Source organism: Ursus americanus, chromosome 21, assembly GCF_024610735.1.
Source record: "Ursus americanus isolate L20-20 chromosome 21, mUrsAme1.1.p, whole genome shotgun sequence".
Lineage (NCBI taxonomy): Eukaryota > Metazoa > Chordata > Mammalia > Carnivora > Ursidae > Ursus > Ursus americanus.
Window position 1 is genome coordinate 30,212,789 of NC_142147.1, and position 15,329 is coordinate 30,228,117.

At 43.3% G+C, this 15,329-nt stretch overlaps 1 protein-coding gene across 1 annotated transcript in view; it reads right to left on the reverse strand.

Moving 5' to 3' along the window:
* ADAMTS18 (ADAM metallopeptidase with thrombospondin type 1 motif 18) overlaps positions 1 to 15,329 on the reverse strand; it is a 73,012-nt gene that overhangs the window by 11,311 nt on the left and 46,372 nt on the right. The window contains exons 14-16 of the mRNA XM_045796049.2: positions 7,737 to 7,878; positions 5,251 to 5,377; positions 1,912 to 2,116 (exon numbers count right to left, since the gene is read on the reverse strand). Of these exons, the coding sequence (XP_045652005.1) occupies positions 1,912 to 2,116; positions 5,251 to 5,377; positions 7,737 to 7,878 (474 nt within the window). The remainder of the gene's footprint in view (positions 1 to 1,911; positions 2,117 to 5,250; positions 5,378 to 7,736; positions 7,879 to 15,329) is intronic.

Here is a 15,329-nt window from a genome sequence, read left to right on the forward strand (position 1 = left end):
AAGCCTCCTCCGAGGACCCACATGACTTCTGGCTCTTCACATCCTTAAGGGAGAGGGATGATGGGGACGCTATTATCATAATCTGCAAACACCGCAGCAGACGAGTTATTTAACGCCTTCCGTGTGATGACACATGCATGTTGACTTCTAGCCACAGCCTTCTGCCCACCCTCTGAGCTCACGGCTATCGTCCCATTCTCCAGAAAGGCCATCTGAGACTCGGAGCCGAGAGAACGTGACTGAGATCAATGAAACAGCTGTCACGCAGCAGAGGTGGGCAGACAGCTTGGTCTGGTATCAGATGGGGAGATGCATGGCTAACAGGTATCATCCTTCATTCACAGTCAAAATGTCTCACTGGCTGACCCTTACTCAATAGAATTCTTATTTTATGTCTTCATGTTTTTGTCCTGTTTTTTAAATTATTTATTATTATTTTTTAAGAATGATGAAATATTTTAAAATTGCTTCCCAGATGGTTTTAGAGACATGGTCTCTAAGGGAAGAACAGGTTGAGGTAACATTTTGAGGGTCTCCTTTCAAGTTTGTCATGAAGATGTTCCCAAAAGGACACATTTGATCTTAGTAAACAACAACAAAACAAAAAACTAAGGACGTAAAATACTCGCTCAAAATTTTTCCATGTCAAATTTGGGGCAAGCTCTGAACCAAAGCTCCTTTTCATGAGGTTGCATTTGGAACTGTTTGGCCCCCCACTTCTTTTCCTGAGGCCTACCACACACATTTGGCTAAAACAGCCCTTTAAATTTTCCTCTTGGAAAGTGAACCTCCTTACTTGCTGAAAAAGAGACCAGACATAACACCATATCCTATTTAGACTGACCTGCTGTAAATGAGTTCCTTCATTTTAAAGCATAGCGATGCGTGTCAAAGGTACTCTTCCCACTGCTGGCTCCTTGTGCCCCTACCAGAGGGTAACATTAAAAAAAATCCCACGTCCTATAATTACAACAAAAGCCTTGATCTGAACTCTGCTGGGGATGTGGCAGAACACGGCTACATTAACCAGAAGTCCATGCTCCGGGATAATGGTCCCTAAAGGAAAGCACGGTAGAAATGTGATCGCGGACTTCTCCCTGGCTTCACAGCTCAGGTGACGGAACCCCTGCATCTTTCTGATGTCTCCATAACACTGGCTGGACATCCGTGGTTTAGCAGAGCCTGGGCTGCCACAGAGCAGAATCCGCACCGTCGTCAGGTCTTGGACCAGATAAACCTTTGTTTCGGGAGGCCGGCCCCGACACTGTGGAATGTTTCTACCAAATAGATGCCCACAGCGTCATTCCCCCTGAATTGGGATAGTGAAAACGCTTCCAGACACCACGTGACAGGACCTTTGACAACCTCAGCCCCCACAGAGCACCTCTGAGCTGTGAAGGGCAGGCAGGTCAGGGCCTCTTCTGACTTTATACTTTTCTACCTTTCACTGAGGGTTTGTGATGACAGGAAGCTTTATGCCCGACTCCCCTGCGGATCCCTCGAACACCATGGCTCTTTCCCCTGAAGCAAGAGCTGAATATGCTCCCTATGCCTCCTTCTCTGTATTTGTGTTTTCTAATTGCTTTGGAGAACTCAGTAGCCGTTTTGTCTGCCAATCCACCAACACTCGGATCCTTTCTGGCTGTGCTCACTAGCCAGCCTCAAGGGCCCCGACTCTGCTTTCTCGACTTGAGGAAGACTGCGCTATTGTGCAGGGCTTCCCAACCTGCAGCTTGCAGCAAAATCACCAAAAATACAAATTAAAATGCCTTGTCATAGTAACTCCCTGTGATCCCCGGGAAAGCATCAACGGTGGGGGGTCCCACGGGGAGCAAGGGTACCACCCATATTTTTGCCACTGTCTTTGTCCAGCAGGAACAAGACTCGTGACTCCAAGTGTCGCCCAGTTACCTGCGACCACGGCCCGAGGCTCCACTGCGGTGGGCAGGCGTGGCTGTTGCAGGCTTGCACCTGCGTGGGTGTGCTCACTGGGCAGAGAGAATGCACCACTGCTTCCTCCTTCTGGAAGGCCTTCTTCTGCACACACTGGATCTTGCGGCTCTGCTGTCCCCCGGCACACGACCTGCTGCACTCACTCCATTCGCCGGGCTTCCAGCTTGCAGTGAAAAACAAAATTACTTGCGATGAAGCTGAGGCTTTGGCTCACCCCTTCCGAAGCACAGACGTTAGCCACCCAATGAAAGCCTTTGATCGATTTTAGAACCGATAAGGGCGATTCCTAGTAATTATTCTTCTATGGGTTTCAAAGCCTAATGTGAATGTGGTCCAGGGATAGGGAGTCACATGTAGTCACCACACAGTTCTGGGCAAAAACACATTCCTGCTCTCGGCAAGGGAAGAAACATGTGCCATTTGGAAACCTGAGTGATTCATTCATTCGGCCAAATCTACTGGGATCTTCGCTGTGTGCCAGGGACTCTCCTAGGCATCGGGGTTGGAAAAATGAACAAGGCAATGTTCTTTCCATTAAGGAGCCTACATACAACACAGTGATGAGGTGGATACGTGAACAAATAAGGACAATACTGTGGGGTAACTGCTGTACTAGACATTAATACGAAGTACGGTAATGAGACCGAGGGGAGAATTTTCAATGGGAAGGGAAAGAGGGAAGGGGATGGGGGGATGGGGAGGGGGCACATTCCCTCCCTGCAGGAGGGAAGGGCACATCCAGCGGTGGTCTTAAGAGAAACTATTTCCAAGGAGGCAGTTCTCCCAACTATTCTGGTTATTCTTCAACTTTATGGATGAGTTAGAGACACAACCTCGTGTTCTTTATTGAAAAGTTGCCAGATCACATTTTTCACGGTGTTCTGAGACCTGGTGTGCATGTGAATGAAGGGTGATGCAGTGAAACCTACTAACCCTTTCCAGCAACCGCACTTGACCAGTTGATAATGTAGGAATGGAAGGCCTGGCATGAACAAGATCCCCCAGAGACGACCTTATGCATTTCAGTCATAGGAGCGATGTCTGAGACTGACCTTGGTTTACCAGTATTATAAATATCATGTCAAGCAACAAAACCTCAGTGAGACCAAGTACGTTTTTGTTTTACCTTGCATTTCTGCCACCTTTACCAGTCCTGTAGTTTTCTCCCCTGGTTCCCCCCACCAGCCTGAGTGTGAAGATAGAAACCTGGCCTTTCGTCCAGAGAGTATGACACATGAGTTCTGGATGATGTGGGTTCTAAAACATTGCATAACCCATATTCTCTTATTTAAAGAAAAATAATACAAAACAGAATAATTCCTTATTTGTATAATTATTTGTGTCTTGTAAGATGCAAAGAAAACATACTTAGTATTATGGGATTATTAGTTTCACCATTTTCCTATAAAGACGGCATCTTTGTCTACCCAATTCAAGTTCTTCCTTCAGCGACAAATATGAGTCCGTGAAAGTATAGAAAGAGCACACACAGGTAGACCTTTTGCATGCCAGGCACGGTTCTGCACCCTTGGGCCCAAGGCTTACTCCCCATCTGTCCTCAGTCCCTAGCAACCCCACCTCAGAGCCCAGCTCCTACACTGTCCATTCCCCCCCCCCTTTTTTTTTTACACATGACCTCTTCACAGCACAAATCTCACAGCCTCTCAATTACTTCCTTACACACTCCTCTTTTCCCCTTGATTGTGAGTTCCCTGGTGGCAGGAAGTACAAGTGCTCCAGATCCCCGTCGTCAGCCCGAGGCTGGCATCCAGCAGGTGCATACGACATGGTTGTCGCATGGGAAGATAACGGAGTTAGATGGGATGAACTCTTTTGTCCTTGTAACTCGAATAACCTAAGACCTTATTTCCAGTATTATGTCTGGGGACCAAAAGTCCCTGAAGGTCCCATTATTCCAACAGAAAATACAAAGATAAAAATGATAAGGTGGAGAAGAAAGGAAGGGAGCAACAGATCCTGCCCATTTTGCCACTCCAATCCTGCAGTCCTTGTGAGGCCTGTTCCACTTTTCAATAGCCAGTAGCTGGTTACTGCAGAGTATCATTTCTACACAGGGTCATCATGGAAATTCTAGAAGTCGGGCACAAGCTAGGCTCTCTCCCTTTTCACGGATTGGCCTATGAATAGGGTCCTTTTCTTCACTTGGTAGAAATAACCAGCAATGCAGTGGAGGCTTAAAATCACAAAACATCAGCTTGCCATTCAAGCAGACTCACAATCCCCCCCACACACACCATCTAAAGAAGACATGACCCCACAAGCTTCAGTAACACTGGTTGGGAATCATGTCTCAGAGCCACTAGGTATCTTTTAGAATCAGATATTTCCCAGCAAAACAGAAAAGTCCACGGAAGCCCACCAACTTTCCATCTACTCTTTGTGTTCGGGACACAGCTGGTTCCAGATTCTTGGAGAAAAACTAGGTGGACAATGGGGCATACAGGATTGCTGAATAGCTAAAGCCTCAAACAATGATGACTGCACTATTACAAGGAAAAAACACATGCATGTGTATAAAAAGATTGTGCAATATAATTGCATCACCACAAAGCAAACACTACTTATTAAGATGGTCTGAAACATTAGGGAACACAACACTGCTTTAGAAGAAACTGTCGATTCTATATAAATACATCTGGCAGAAGATAAATCACACAAAAGACTCCATTCGGCTGGGAAGATTACTTTAAAATTAGCGTCCAAACAATAGTGTGGCTAAAATCCATCCCCAAACACAGCCGCCGAGCTCCCCATAGAGTGCCATCATCAGAAGCCGAATACCACTTGGCCTCTACCTCTTTCTTTTCATTTTGTGTCTTGCTACTGTGTAATTTGCATTTGGGGTTTCATGGTCTGCATAGTATTATGATTTTTAAATTCTTGGATGACTATATGAAAGTTAAGCACACAGCCACATGTAAATTTAACTAATACGGGATTTTGTATTATTTAACTGTCTGTTTGACTTAGTTCAGAGGAAGCTCTATGTAAAGATTTAAAAATAAAAAAAATTTTTAAAAAGACACGTTTAAATCCCAGGGTTCGGTTTGCATAGCTGGAGTCCAATGAATGTCTAAAGCAAATCTGTGTTTTTTTTTCCAGTTATATATTTTAACCTCAATTGTCTTCTTTTCCCTGTTACTTTTTTTGGGCATTCTGTTTGTCTCTGGGTCACTTATGAGCAGAAGCACCAGCAGTGGGTTTTAATTTTCTCATATCACCAAGAAGAGCATCCAAGTACAAATATAGCGAGAAAGACATTTCCAGATGACTTACTAAGCAGGGCAGGAGAAAGCATTGCATATTTTGGGTTCAGTTGCTGGCTTGGTCCTTGCATTGCAGAACGAGGAACTGACTTGAGTGTTTTGATCTCGTAAGCAAATGGCCTTTACACTTATGTAACCTAGTAAGACATCAAAAGTTACAAAGTGAAAATTACGGATAACCAATTCAATTTCATTTCCAAGTGCAGCTTCTGACTTACCACGGTTCTGATGTTTAATTAAGGTACAGAATCCAAATACTGTGTTGAGAACACCTCCTTTGGACAAAATCTGCAACTAATTTGAATCCCATTTCCCCCCGAGATAATAGTTTTCATATTTTAATAATTTTAGTGTGTAGTGTCTTAGTTTTCAAGCCCGCTGTCGATTCTTGAACCACGAAGTGATAAATACAACCTTTTGAAAACAGGGTGGCTATACACGGGAACATCCACGAACTTTAACTCACATTGCATCCATCTACTGGAAAATGTTCTTCAAAGAAAACCGTTGGTAAATTATACAGGGAAAGTCTAATATCCTGCTTTTCCATGACGCATCTTCTACTTCCATAAGAAGTAGATACAAACAAAAAGTGGAATTCTCTGAAGGCGGATTCGTACCCGTCAGCTAGGACTCGGGGCTTTCGGTTTTTGCTTTAGTGGCACCTGCTGCCTGGCTTGTAATGTTTGTCTCCGGACTTCTCATCAGAGGCACGTATTTTTTATGTGTGTGAATAATTTTGTCAGCTCTCCAAATAGGATGCTGCCTCCTCTTTGAATTCTGTTTATATTTACATGGTACTTTTTCTTAAAATGGAATCTGAGAAACAATGAAAAGTCACTCCTGTGATAATGACCAGTTTGCCTGGAGAAGGCACGTACCACCACTGGGATTCCCTAAAGCTAATCGTTTACTTGTGCAGCATTTATTCATTTGGACTCTCCTCACATGCCTCGGACACACTACGGTCTGGAAGTCACAGGAAGGAATCGCTAAATTGGGGCAAGGGGAGGATCTCACAATGCATTTCTCCAGCATCCTGCCTTTGGTGGGACTCATTCCCCATAAATGGCAAATGGATTGAATCGCTCTCCTTCCCAAGGAACTGTGCTCTCCCTGGAATACCAGGAAGTCATTGCAAATGATCTCAAAGAGCATTTAATACATGAAAAACTGCTCGTAATTTAAGAGTAAGTGACAAAGAGCATATTGTAAACATGTATCAATAGCATGGTTTCTGTGCAGTTAAAAAAAGAATACAAAATGATCTGTGTGGTGTGCGTCTGAGAACATCCAACACATGTGATTTTATATTTGCATAAGGAGGTGACAGAATGACACAGACAAAACTATTACCATTGGCATGTGCTGATTAAAGCATGAGGGTCTTTTTCTTCTGCATAGCATATTGCCTTTAAAATGTGTATTACTAAAAATGTGTTACTTCTTTTGGTAATTTTACATTTTCTTCTTTCTGTGTAACTAGCATACAGCGTTGGGTTAGTTTCCGGTGTATGACACGAGGACTCGGCAGTGCTACGCGTTACTCAGGGCTCATCGGGATACGCGCACTTTTAGTCCCCTTTACTGATTTCTGTAAAAAAACTACTTCTCAAGTATCTAATATATTTAACAAAGAAATATATCCTTGTATTTTGTTAATTAGCATAAACACCTGAAGAAGCCGTACAGACCTAAGAACTTCTTCATTTTCTATATTTCTGCTCGTGGCTGGTTCAGGGTGCCCCCGTGTGCGTGGGGGGATGGGCACAGGTGGAGACCCACGGTCACCAGGGGCTCTGATAATGAGAAAACGAGTGACCAGCCGTCACGCTTCAGCTTTATGGATCCGTTTATAGACTTTCGTTCTTCTTCTCACAGGGGCAAGGGGAACAAGTACCGACTTACACACAAATAGATGGTACTTTTGGATCTAAATAAAATGTTTGCCTTTTACTTGCTGAGAAGATGGCTGTTGTTTTCCCTCCCTTAGGAGGGTAATTTCTCAGATTTACTACACTTCCCTCCTGAGAGAGACTTTGCTGGCCTCACCCGAGGGGATGGAATGACACAACACTCGCGTTTCAGACAGACGTGTTACGTTTGCCTTGCGTGTGTCCTCACTGGTGTTGACCCCATGTTCCACAAGCCTCAGTGGGAGGTTCCTACCCAACAGAAAAGTCAGGATAGAGAGAAACTGAACTATAAGCTGAAAAGAAAAATATAAATAAATAGGTATTTTGTCTATCCCCCCCCCCCACATTCAGATAGATAACTCTTGAGTCCTGGTTATGAATGACTTGAATGCTGAGACTTGGTTCCCTTGTACATAGGAAAATCCTTAAAGAGGACAATAGTATTTGCTTTTAACAAGGATGGTTCCCAAAAAAGACAGCTCTTTTGTTGCTTATTTGAATCATACAATTCAAAGAGGTCTGAGATCGATGGACCTGTTTTGAGAAGACACTTGGAAGGGAGAACTGGAAAATCCCCTACCTCCCCCACAAGAAACGGAGCATGGAGACTGCACTGTGGTCCAGGCATGGCTGTGTCTTTTTGAGGCCGGCTGAGTTCCATTCGTGACCTTGGGAAGTGCATACTTCCAAGCTATCCCCGGATTTTTGCCTTGCATCAGGACCTGGACAGCGTAGATACAAACCAGAGATGAAGAGACAGGTCAGACCCTGGAATTCCAGAAATCTCACCGAGCATTTTAAAGATATTTGTATGACATTTTGACCTTCAAGTTGGCTCACGCCATTGTTCCCAAGTATGTTTTATGTTTGTTTCAAGTTTTCCCTTGATACTTTCAAATGTGTGTTTCCATATCATCAAAGCTGTGATTTAGACGGATGCTAAATAGGAAACATGACTTGACATTTGCTGTAAGCCCACAACCCTCAACTCTATGTATATCCATTAATAACGCAAAAAAAATTTTTTTACAATATATTGAAGGCAATAAGGTTATATTATGAGGTCTCGACCTTCCCATTAAGCTTGAAAGCCTAGCATGGTACGAACACACAGTGGTGCCTCACAGAAATGGTTGAAACTGAATCTACATATATCTATTTTTAAGATTTGTCCTGGGCCACAATTTACAATCCTTCTCCTGGGCACGAGGGAGGCACTCCAAAAACCACAGAATACCCCCCTTAGAGTTACCTATCATCAGTTTTAGAATCCAAGCAGGTTTCCAGTAGGATTTCCAAAGAGAATCTGTCCAAAGAGAATGTGTCTGTTGATTTTGTACCAGGATGAACAGGTAAGACAAAAAGAAAGAGGATCAGAAGTAGGGATTGGTAATGCATATACTGGAACAGATTTAATCTCAAAAGGACTTAGGATACGTGAAAAGATGCCCAACGTCACAGGTCATCAAGGAAATACAAATCAAAACTACAATGAGGTATCACTTCGCACCTCTCAGAATGGCTAAAATGAACACAAGAGACAGCAGGCGTTGGCGAGGATGTGGAGAAAGGGGAGCCCTCTTGCACTGTTGGTGGGAATGCGAACTGGTGCCCCCACTGTGGGAACAGTATGGAGGTTCCTCAGAAAGTTAGAAATAGAACCACCCTATGATCAGCAATCACACTATCATTCACCCCGAGAATACAAAAATACTAATTCAAAGGGATCCATGTACCCTATTGTTTACAGCAGCATTACCTACAATAGCCAAAGTATGGAAGCAGCCCAAGTGTCCATCAGTAGACGAATGGATACAGAAGCTGTGGTGTATACATGCAATGGAACATTACCCAGCCATACAAAAGAACGAAATCTCGCCATCTGCAACGACATGGATGGAGCTAGAGAGTATCATGCTAAGTGAAGTCAGTCAGAGGAAGGCAAATACCATATGATCTCACTCATATGTGGAATTTAAGAACCAAAACAAACGAGCCTAGGGGGCAAAGTGAGAGAAAGAGGCAAACCAGAAGGGGGAACGAACCACAAGAGACTATAGACTCTGGGAAACAAACTGAGGGCTTCAGAGGGGAGGAGGGTGGGGGAATGGGACAGGCTGGTGATGGGTATTAAGGAGGGCATGTATTGCATGGTGCACTGGGTGTTATATGCAAACAATGAATCATGGAACACTACAGCAAAAACTAAGGATACACTGTATGGTGACTAACATAACATAATAAACTAAAAAAAAAAGAAAGAAAGAAAAAAAGAGGCAAACCAAGAAAGAGAGTCTTAACTCTAGAGAACACACTGTGGGTTACCAGAGGGGAACTGGGGGGTGAGATAGGTGATGGGGATTAAGAGGCGCACCTGTCTGCTGAGCACCGGGGGACGGATGGAAGGGCTGAATCACTGTACTGTACGCCTGAAACTCACATTACACTGTATGTTAACTCACTGGAATTGGAATAAAAACTTTTTTAAAAAAAGGACAAGGACTTAGGATAAATCTGATCCTATAAGGTCCGGCCACTAACATAAGAGCGATCATGTACCCTCACGTCCCACGTGTCAGGCCCTCTGCTGCGCATTTTCCAGGCGTTATCTCAAAACATTCCTACAAGTCTACAACATAGCTGCTCATTTTTTCATTGAAAAAAACTGACAAGAAAGACCTTGTATAGGATCACACAGGTGACTGCTGAATAAGCTTAAAATAGGAGTAGGACCGCCAACAAAATGTGCCTCAATACTGCAATCTGTCACCTTCTCTCTGCGGCAAACATTATGCGTCTCCCTTCCTGATGCTCTCTTAAGTATTGCTTTTCCTTTTTTTCCTTCTTTTAATCTCAAACATGAGTATAAATAGCTGTTTCTCTCCCGCCCCATGAGTCTTGCGGAAAATTCTTTACCACTAGGACTGGGCATTCACGCCCCCAAAGCAAAGCCGAGTTCCAGTTAAAAACTAGGAAGGCCCGGCTCTTTCCCTGTCTGGTGAGACCCCACGTCAGGTAGAGCGGGGCGGGTGGCAGCGGCTCAAGGCCCTTCGGCTGCTCAGGATGCTACAAAACGGTTTCCACGTCACCGTTAGCTCCAGCGTCTCCGGGACGATCACGGCGTACCCTGAGGAGTGCGTAGTGTGAACACCGTTGGTTTTACCACAAAACGGATCCTTGGTGCCTCCCAGAAACGACATGCTGAGAAATGAGTCTTTGTTCTCCTCGCCCCCATCCAAGACAAAACCCAAACACAACAGGTGGTAATACCATTAAAATGGACAAATGCCAAATTCTCGTTAGTCCCCAGTGGAAACCTCAAAATCAAGGTCCTAGAGGTCTTATTTTTGAAGATCCTTCTAGTCTTTTTCTTCTTTTTATGGCTATTTATTGCTTATTAAAACTGTTGTTGATATTAAGCACACAATTGAGAGTTTTATTCACAATCAAACTAGAATTTGGAGAGAGGTTTTACATTCTGAAAGGAATCTTGATGCTCATTGATATTTCAACTCAGTTCCCCCTTCAATTAAAGTAGTATCTCATATGTAATATTTTGAGTTTGTTTTCTTTGTGCCATATCTCTTTAAGCAGAATCTCTTGGTACAGAGGTCTCGCGAGGAGAGAGTAATGCCGTGCACCCGTCCACGTGTGCCAGTAAGATGTAGGAGAAGTACATGGAGCTGTTTGGGGAGCTGTAGTGAGCAATAAGGCTCCCAAGGGCAGGATCATTTTATAACACATGGAATTGTATCACACACACGAGTAAGGGAGACAAGTTCAAGTGTTAAGCATGACAGAGAAAGAAATCCACTTATCTCCATTTCCTAAGCCCACCCCATTCTCTGCCCTTCAAACTAGATCCTGGTTTTGGGGTCCCCAGTGGAAATGCACAAAATATTAAAAATATTAGTTTTTGCCTTCTGAGCTCGAAAGACTTACATTCTGGTGATTTGAGAGGGGCTTAACACGCTTTCAATGGGCATTGAAAATATAATCGGTTTTCACCTTTTAGACAGACTCTAGAATCTAAGCCATACGTGGACTGTGATTTCACTGTAAAACATTTAAAAATGTCACTGTGAATAGCAGGGTGTGTTCAGGAAAAAAAAAATTAAGTACGTCAAAGTGTCATTACTATTAAACACAACCAATCAAGATGTCAAGTTTCCCTCAGCCTCCAGTAAAGCTAGCCACAGAGGATCACCGAGGCCACCAGCAAGAAGAGAACGTACGCGGTCCCCCCTGTGACACTTCTTACTCCATCGGTACTCATGAAACTCCAGCTCTCGCACCCTCACCCAGGAAGCCCGACCCTAGCTCCTGTTTGGTCCAGGTTTTCCACTAGGCTCCAGATCCCATCTGCCGTCACCCACTTACGGAGACCGCTACTACAGCCGCCCCTTATTTGAGCTTCACTCAAATTTCTCTCTTAGATCTTTCCCATCAGTCCAAGCATGCTATTCTCTCTCTCTCATTTTAAAAAAATCTCCACACATGTGGGATATATCTCCACATATCCCTCCAGCTCAGATCTAATTTCACTGATTCCCTTTATAGGAAAAATCCCTCAAAGAGTTGTCTTTACTCTCTGTCTCCATATCTTTTCTCATTCACCCAGGAGCCTTCTGGCTCAGGCGTCCCTCGCCAACACATCACCGAAACCGCTCTTTCATGGGCACCCTGCCAGATCCAATAGTTGATGGGCCTCGTCTCATTGGACACAATCGATCACTTCCTCCTTGCTTTGCCACCAGAAGCCCATTCTCGCAGTGCTTTTCCTGCCCCACAGAACTTCATTCCTAGTTTCTTTGGCTGAATCCTCCATATCTCCTAACTATTCATTATCAGAGTGACCCCAACCTCTTGACCTCTCCTTTATCTGCACACGCTCCTTCATGTGATTTCATCCAGTGCTCTGATTTTAAGCACAATCCGTATGCTGACCACTCCCCAATTCATCACTCCACACCATATTTTCCAAGAGAACATTCTACAGTGATGACTGTACTCTAATCCCATGTTGCTCCGTATGGCAGCCACAAGCCACATGGGGCTACTGAGCATAGCATAGAACCATGGCTAAATAAACCTTTACATTTAATTTAATTTAAATCTAAGCTTAAATAACCATGTGTGGCCAGTGGCTGTCCTATTGGGCAGCAGAGCTGGAGATGAAGCCCGTGCTCTGAGGCCCATATTCACACATCCAGCTGCCTATGGAGCTTCTCTACTTGAATATATAAAAGGCATATCGACATTCAACGGCGACCTCATGATTCTCCTCCCTGTACCCTGTTCTTCTTAATCCCATGTAATAGCAACCAGCCCTTCCAATGGTTCAGGCCCAGATAAAAAGTTGGAAGCACCCCGATCTCCTTTTTCTCACACCCTGCATCGAATCACCCAGGAAATGGAGTTCTCTTCACGTTCAGTGTGCCTCCAGTCTGACCGTGTTTCACTTTGTCTATCGCCACTGTTGCTTCCTTGGTCTAAGCTCATCACCTCTTCTCATTTCCATGCTCATGGCGCCCTAGGGACGAGGAGAAGCCATATTCTTCACTAGAGGAGATAAGGCCGCACCATTTTAGTATTATAAAAATCATTCACTGACTGTTACTGAAGGGATGAAAAACAAACTGTCTTAGAACCCGCAAAGGAAAATCAAATGCTGCTGTGAAATTTGGGGGAGGGGGGAGGGCAGATCACATGACTCCCTAAAGCTTTGTAGCGCTCATTTCTTTTTTTAAGATTTTTATTTATGTATTTGACAGAGAGAGAGAGACAGCCAGCGAGAGAGGGAACACAGGCAGGGGGAGTGGGAGAGGAAGAAACAGGCTCCCAGCGGAGGAGCCTGATGTGGGGATCGATCCCAGGACTCTGGGATCAGACCTGAGCCGAAGGCAGACGGTTAACAACTGAGCCACCCAGGCGCCCCTGTAGCTGTCGTTTAATTAACAAAGTATCTTGGTGACGATTTCCACAAAGAAGCCACCAAAAAAAAAAAAGAAAATTTCAGTTCTGAGGATTTCTATTCCCCCCCCAAAGGGCAAACTTTTATATTGAGTTTCCCAACTACCTTCCCTCACAATTTAAATAAAAATATGTAAGGATCCTCCGAAGAGTAAAACTTTTTTTAATTAAAAAAAAATTATTTAAATTCCAGTTAGTTAACATAGTGTGTAATATTAGTTTCAGGTGAGCAATACAGTGATTCAGCCCTTCCATACGTCCCCCGGTGCTCATCACACAAGTGCCCTCCTTCATCCCCATCACCTATCCCCCCCCATCTCTCTTCTGGTAACTCTCAGTTTGCTCTCTATAGTTAAGACTCTGTTTCTTGGTTTGCCCCTCTCTCTCTTTTACCTTCTTTGCTCATTCGTTTCTTAAATTCCACATATGAGCGAGATCATACGGTTATTTGTCTTTCTCTGACTGACTCATTTCACTTACCATAAGACTCTCTAGCTCCAGCCATGACATTGCAAGTGGCAAGATTTCATTCTTGCTTATGGCTGAGTCATATTCCATTGTAGGTATATACACCACATCTTCTCTACCAATTCATTAGTTGATGGACCCTTGGGCTGTTTCCAAATTTGGCTATTATAGATAATGCTGCTATAAATATTGGGATGCATATATCCCTTTGAATTAATATTTTTGTATTCTTGGGGTAAATAGTAGTGTAACTGTTAAACCATAGGGTAATTTTAACTTTTTGAGGAACCTCCGTACTGTTTTCCACAGTGGCTGCACCAGTTTGCGTTCCCACCAACAGTGTAGGAGGGTTCCCCTTTCTCTGCATCCTCACCAACGCCTGTTGTTTCTTGTGTTGCCGATTTCAGCCATTCTTACTGGTGTAAGGTGTTATCTCATTATAGTTTTGATTTGTATTTCCCTGACGATCAACATTGAGCATCTTTTCATGTGTCTGTCGGCCATCTATACGTTTTCTTTGGAGAAACGTCTGTTCGTGTTTTCTATCCATTTTTAATTGGCTCATTTGCTTCTAAGGGGTTGAGTTCTATGAGTTTTTACAATATATTTCAGATACTAACCCTTTACTGGGTATGCCATTTGCAAATGTCTCCCATTCTGCAGGCCGCCTTTTAGTTTTGTTGATAGTTTCCTTCCCTGTGCAGCGTTTTTTTATTTTGATGTAGTCCCAGTAGTTTATTTTTGCTTTTGTTTCCCTTGTCTCAGGAGACATATCTAGAAAGATGTTGCTAAGGGCAATGCCAAAGAAGTTACTATGTTTTCTTCTAGGATTTTTATGATTTCAGGTCTCACATTTAGGTCTTCAATCCATTTGGAATTTATTTTTCTGTCTGGTGTAAGACAGTGGTCCAGTTTCATTCCTCTGCATGTTGCTGTCCAGTTTTCCCAACACCATTTGTTGAAGAGACTGTCTTTTTCCCACTGGATATTCTTTCCTTCTTTGCCAAAGATTAATTTTCCATATAATTGTGAGTTCACGTCTGGGTTTTCTATTCTGTTCCATTCATCTCTGTGTCTATTTTTGTGCCAGCATCATACAGTTTTGTTCGCTAGAGTTTTGTAACATAACTTGAAGTCCAGAATTGTGATGCCTCCAGCTTTGCTTTTTTTCAAGATTGCTTTGGCTATTCAGGGTCTTTCCATACAGATTTGTACATTCCATACACATTTTAGGATTGTTTATTCTAGCTCTGTGAAAAATGCTGTTGGTATTTTAACGGGGATTGCATTAAATGTGTGGATTGCTTTGGGTAGTGCAGACATTTAAACAATATTTGTTCTTCCAATCCATGAGCATGAAATGTTTACTTCTTTCTGTCATCTTCAATTTCTTTCATCAGCATTTTATAGTTCTCAGGGTTCAGGTCTTCTACCTCTTTGGTTACGTTTAGTCCTTATCTTACTATTTTTGGAGCAATTATAAATGGAACTGATTTCTTAATTTCTCTTTCTACCGCTTCATTACTGGTATATAGAAATGCAACAGATTTCTGTATGTTCATTCTGTATCCTGTGACTTGACTGAATTCATGTGTCAGTTCCAGCAGTTTTGAGGGGGAGTCTTTAGGGTTTTCTGTATATAGCATCGTGTCATCTGCAAATAGTGAAAGTTTTACTTCTTTCTTGCTGATCTGAGTACCATTCTTTTCTTTTTGTTGTCTTATTGCTGTGG